At 49.8% G+C, this 6,206-nt stretch overlaps 1 protein-coding gene across 1 annotated transcript; it reads right to left on the bottom strand.

Moving 5' to 3' along the window:
- Positions 1–341: 341 nt before the first annotated feature.
- LOC117061117 (pro-neuregulin-2, membrane-bound isoform-like) lies at positions 342–2,588 on the bottom strand. The gene is made up of 3 exons (XM_033173805.1): positions 2,417–2,588; positions 1,829–2,191; positions 342–553 (listed from the first exon to the last, which is right to left on the bottom strand). The coding sequence occupies exons 1-3, from the start codon at positions 2,586–2,588 to the stop codon at positions 489–491; spliced, it is 600 nt and encodes a 199-aa protein (XP_033029696.1). The 3' UTR covers positions 342–488.
- Positions 2,589–6,206: the final 3,618 nt, after the last annotated feature.

Below are 6,206 nucleotides of genomic sequence, written 5' to 3'. Positions count from 1 at the left end.
GTGTGTATCTCAACGACAACATTGTACCCTACATGTAATGGAATATATATTTCAAGTTAGCTTGCAGATCACAGGAGCCTCAAAACTGTTATGAATGAAAGTCACAGGAAAACAAAAAGCTTTATTCATGTTATCACACCTGTGAGATGTATGACAATGTTTTGGAATAGACAAGAATAAACAGGATTCTAATACTCCCACAATTCTCTCCCCCCCACACTTAATTCATATTATGCCTGTGTCCAGTTTTGTTTGCAGCAGCCCAATCCATTGTTGTATCTTGTTTAATCACACCAGAAACCTTACTACAAAGGATTGAAAAAGACACGCTCTTTCCTCACTGCACCATAAGAAAAAAACAACCTGATGTAGAAAAATGTTCAGCTTTTATATCAGCCAATATGTCAGGTCCCCGCAGAGTATTTCCCTTGTTTTACAGTGACATCTATCCGCCAGTTCTGGGGAATCCCGACGTCATTCACTCAACATCAGCACCGTTTAATGTGGACAGCTCCCTTCTGCAGCCATTCTGAAGTAATTTGGCACAGGGTAGCTAAAAAAATGCCGAAATGATTATGGTAACAACTACGAATTAAATAAACAGGAAAACAGAAACCAATGCACACCAGTCTGAGTTGAGGTGAAAGTACACAAAATGAAAAGGATCGCCAAGATTCATGGATTTGGTTGGTCAGCGTTGTTCCTCAGCAGCTCTGCCTCCAACAACCATTACGTTCTTCCAGCCACAAAATAAAATCATCTTGGAAACCTCACGTTAACAAGAGCTGACAGACTCTGAATTTCAGGTGCTATAAAACACGACAGGGCACTGCATTTGCAAACAATCCAGTTAAATCCAGTGGTTCTCAAGAGTACCAACACATCTAGAAAGAGGAGGGCAAAATTACATCTATAGAGGACTGCTAACATTTGGCAGCCACTGAAATTCCAGAAGCTGGGAGAGAGCAATTGCTTCTTTTGTTGAGGGAACTGATTTAGGAGGCACCAGAAGACTTTAAAGGTGGACACAACGTGAGCAGTTGAAAAATGGCTGGGCCCTCTCTGGATCTATTTACGATACATATCCAATCCCATATGCCAAAGGAAATCCAGGCAAGTCAGTATTTGCCACAACTAACGAGCAACCTTTCCAGATACAACATGCAACCAAATTCCTCGTTCGTTCTGCTTCAAAAGCCTACAGCTTCATCTAAAGTTACACATCCAACAACATACCAACATAAACAAGGGTTGGCAAGCATCACCCCACCAAGCACTTTCCTCCTTCTAAGAAAGCAAACACAAACAGCCAAGGCCTTTATTCAGGTGGAGTAAAGACACCGTGCCCCGCACCAAGCAGCCTTCCAGTTTCCTCCCTCTTTCTTGATGGCCTGAAATGCAGCCTTCTCTTAGCGAACTAACTAAAAAATAAATCGGCAGGAGAGATAAAGGCTCCATTCTGTTGCAGTAATATACCCACTCTCCACAACCCCAAACTCGTAGCCTGCTTGTTGCTGTGCGTATGAGAGACAGAGACAGAGAGAGAGCTTTCGCAAAGTTTCCCGCCCATGGTTGGCACCCAACTTGAACGACCTGCGATCCACATCCACCTGCAAATCGCTCAAAAGAGGAAAGATCCAGAGCGGGCCACAAGTCACACACCTCGGGGACGGAAGTGGCAAGACAGAGGGCGAGCAGCGAAGTAACGAAGGACCAACCTCATCCTTCTCCCCGCCTTCATTCCCCCACCTGCCCCGCAAAGCACAGCCGAAGCTGATGCGGGCCAGCCCAGCGCAGGCACCGCTCCTCGAGTTCCCCTCGTACTTACCACATCCCCGGGTACACAGCGCCCTGCCGACCTCCTTCTTGAGGCTCCTGCCCGTCTCCAGGGGCGGGGAAGACGCCCGGAAGAGCGGCGAAGGCGGCGAGGGCGGCAGCAGCGAAGGCGCCCCAGTGTTGTTGACGCTGGAGGCGACGACGGGCTCCATGAAGAAGATGTAGCGGCTCTCTTCCTTGAGGCTGCTCCCGCAGGCGGAGCCGCGCTCGGCCAGCAGCACCCACAGCAGCCCGTCCTTGCGCAGCCCGCCGCTTTTGGCCGGCCACACCTGGTGCACGCGCACCCGAGTCACCCAGGAGACGGGCGGCGGGCTCGGGCTGGGCAGGCTGGGGCTCGGCACCAGCGCGCTGGGAGCTGGCGAGGGCGAGGGGACGGTCCCTGAGAAGGAGGTGCTGGAAGCAGAGGCGGCGGTCGGCGGCTGCTGCTGCTCCGGCAGGGTGAGGAGCGGCGGCGGTGGCGACGGCGGCGGCAGCAGCAGCAACAGCGACGTCGCTTCTTCCCCTCCTCCTCCGTCGCCGCCGCCGCCGCCGCCGCCTCCGCCTCCTCCTGGCTCCACCACGCTGTGAGCTAGCACCTTGCCCTCGATCACCACGGAGGCGCGCCGGGCCAGCCCCTGCACCGAGTCCACGCTGGGCGGCGAGGAGGAGCACGGCGGGGCCGCCCCTGCCGAGGCCGAGGCGCCCTGCAGCAGCAGGAGGACGAGGCGTAGCAGCAGCAGGCGGGTGCCACAGCAACAGCGGCGGGGGGCCATGGTCGGCGGGCAACGGCGAGGGCAGCCCCGAGCTCTCTTAGCGCCGGTCGCCCCCAGCGTGCCCCTCAGCCTCGAGCTTCGCCACCTGCGCGCTGCCTGGCCTGGCTGAGAGGGGGGGGGTACCGCTGCCGCCGCCGCGCCGCTGCTGTGCTGACTGAGGAGGGAGGAAGAGGAAGGCGGGAAAGCGCCTGAGGGGTGGGCGGGGGAGAAGGGGCCGCTGTTCTCTAAGCCCCACGCGCCTCGCCGCCGCTGCGCGCAGGTGGCGACCGTGGCCGGGGAAGACGCTGCTTGATATTGCCCAACTGTTGGCAGTCCTTTCTAGCCTCTGCCGCCAGCAGCACAGCTCCTGCAGTGGCTGAAGCTGACCGACTGAGGAGGCAGCGAGAGGCCGGGAGGCGGCGGAGTTGCCGAGCTGCTGAAGGCGCGAGGCCACCAGCAGAAGCAGCAGCAGGAGCAGCGCCGGCAGCCATGTGTTTCCTGGGCTCTGTTTACGTTCCGCGCGGGCTCTGCGGGCGCCCTCTTTGGCGCGCGCTTTTACCTCAGCTGCTTAGGCTATGGGGGAGGGGCGGCATGTTTCCCCCTCACGCGCCAGTTTTAATGCTTCACCTGCCTAGAAGCTCCTCCCCTTTCTGCCTTAGCCGGACCCCTCCCCCCGTTCTTCACTAATACAGGGGTGTGTCTGAGGAGGCAACGTGATGCCTGAGCTTAGGAGCTGAGTACCTCTGAAGCATTGCCTTCAGTCACCACTACTGCCCCTTGAAGTGTGGGCATGACTCCATTCTCCCCCACAGTCACGTGGGGTTATTTGTGTGCCGTTTGTTTACCGGTATATGTGTGCGTCTTTGAGAGAGATGCCTTTCAAACCCATCACTGATGTGTAAACTTGGTCAGGCAACAAGTGTGGGTGTAGCTGGACCACCAATTAAACCCAGGGTCTGAACCACTACCCATGAATGCTCATCACTGTCTTGAGGTGATGAGCATTCATGTGGGTGCGTCATTAAGACAGCAATTGTATGTCCACTCTCGCCTAGGAGCAGTGCTATTTCTATTATTATTATTATTTTAAGAAAAAGAGGTGTGGGAACTCATCATGAACTCCTACCTCTTTCTCTTAGAATGGTAATGGTCAGGCCCACCTGAGAGGTGCCGGAACTGAGTTCCTGTGAATTTCAACTGAAAAAAAGTCCTAGAGTAAGCATCATTTAAACTTGGAATTATTCCTGAGTTGGCCTGCATGGGCTCTGCATAGGGAATGATGCATCATCATGTGGTGGCTTCATGCGACAATGAGAAATCGTACAACAAACACCACAGATGGAGCTCATTATTACACTTATGCTGTGTTCATGCTCCAAAGCATTCAGAACACCTTACACATGTGAGGCCCAGGTGAGCTTGGGCCAAACCTGCTTAGCTTTAGGAGAACTTCAGTGGTGCCAGGTGCCTCCATTTCAATGGAGGTGCTTCATACATTCATGTCCATACGAATCTGCACATATGTGTTGTTCAGCCCTTAGAATGTGGACCCGTCCTGCCTGGGGTAACAAGCAGCCATCTAATCTGATGTAGTTATGAAAAGAGATGTTTGGCAACAGTTTGTACTCATTTGTATATAAAGGAGGAAGAGAAACAGAATGTGTTGCCAGGGCTTTTTCCCCCAGCCAGAACCATAGCTGTCAACTTTCCCCGTTTTTTGCAGGAAATTCCCTTATTGCAGTGCTGTTTCCCATTGCAAAAAAAGGGAAAGTTGACAGCTATGGTCGTTTCTCGATGCAAAGAAAGAAAGAAAGAAAGAAAGAAAGAAAGAAAGAAAGAAAGGTTGACAGCTCTGGCCAGAACTCAGTTCTGGCACATCTCAGGTGGGTGCCATTGCCATTCTAAGAAAACGAGGGAGATGTTCATGGTGAGTTCTGGCACCTCTTTTTCTAGAAAAATAACACTGTGTGCCATTGTAATTCAACATGCATGTCTTGCTTTTCATCTCCCTTCCCTTTCCTGGTTGACCACTGAAGAACTACAACAGAAGCTTCAGCTATATTTTACCTTCCCCCACATGAAGATATTAGTAGCTTCAAAGTAATAATGTACAGTTCATGCAAAGAGCTCCATAATGGGAACACTTTTATCTGGGTGCCTGTGTTGACATGAAAGGTAGTGCTGTCCAGACAGGAATTGGAGTAGAATTCCAGGGTCCCACTCAGCAAAATGAGCAGGAGCCCCACTACCCCCCCCCCCCCAAAAAAGCGGCAGGGCTGGTTTACTACATTTTGAGAATTAACTGAAGTAATAAACATTACCATCTAAAGAGGTTGGGAAGGCATAAAAGAACTGGGTCCAGAATCTAAAATTACTTAACTGAACTACTGAACATGAATTATCTCTCAGTCCATATGCATCCATTATATATTGTTTTGTCATATGCAGAGAGAGGCAGATAAGCGGTATGAAGAATGCATTTTGAGTTATACAACTTAACTTGTAACCTCCCAGCTGAGCAAAAAGCTATCTGTATTTTTTTAAAGAGCTATTTATAAGCAAACCTGCCATATAGAGAAAGAGAGGGGCTAGACAGGATTTTAGCCAAGATAAGCATATTCCTTCCATTATTTTGACAAACCCACAAATATATCTTACTTGATTCAAATAATTAAATTATGAGAACATAGAGTGGAGTGGAACATTGTGTTATAGTGGTACAGGACAACCCCCCCCCCCAAAAGCAAAACTGTAGCACTTTACTTTGTCATCCTAACAGCAAATAGAAATCATTTTAGGCGAAACTCTAAAAATATGTCCCTGGACATAGTAAACTCAGCTGTTAAGAACCAAGCTACCCCCTGCCTGCATAACCTCTTCCTGGATCACACTAGTGCTTGTAGGAAAACTAGGAACTTGATTTCAGAAATATCAGGTCCTGCTTAACATAAAGACCTCGCTTTCAGAGCCTTCTGGATCCTGAGGTTCTGTAGCATTGTTTTGAAATGTTTTTTTTCCAGGAAACGTTATCAGGAGGCATACCGTTCCTAGTTTTCTACTAGGGTAGCAGAGCAGCCTCTGCTGACAAGTGGCTGTAGCTGCGTTTCTCAGCCACTTAATGAGAGTAAACAGCCAATCAATACCAACTGGGCAAGGATGGAGGGAGAGCCTGCTCATCACGGCTATTGCATAAATATGTCCTCATTGCCTCTATAGCTAGCCAGATGTTTCAAGTGGCAGTAAAAACGCCTGCTTTCCTTTAAGACAAATCTAGCATTTTCTTTGCTCTTCTTTCTCCCTTGCACTCCATCTGCAACAAAAGATCCCCCCCCCAAAAAAACTGGATTTGCTGTATGTTTAGTTGCAGAATGTGGTTGCCTGGTTGGTCCCTAGTGAAGTACCAAATATCAGGGTGATGTCTTCTATTAAATCAATGTGTGCTCATGGAAGAATATGCAAATAACGAGGAAGAACTCTTTGCCAGGCATCTTACAGATAAGTTCCCTGTGCTTTATTGTGCTTGTTACATTATACCAGTAATCCCCAAGCTTCTTACAAATAGTAGCATAATACAAGATAATTGAATGGATTCAAATGTTAAGAAAGGAGATGCCAACTAAACATTAGGAATAACTTTAT

Source organism: Lacerta agilis, chromosome 16, assembly GCF_009819535.1.
Source record: "Lacerta agilis isolate rLacAgi1 chromosome 16, rLacAgi1.pri, whole genome shotgun sequence".
Classification (NCBI taxonomy): domain Eukaryota; kingdom Metazoa; phylum Chordata; class Lepidosauria; order Squamata; family Lacertidae; genus Lacerta; species Lacerta agilis.
Note: the sequence above shows the minus strand (reverse complement) of the source record. Positions and strands in the feature narration are given on the sequence as shown.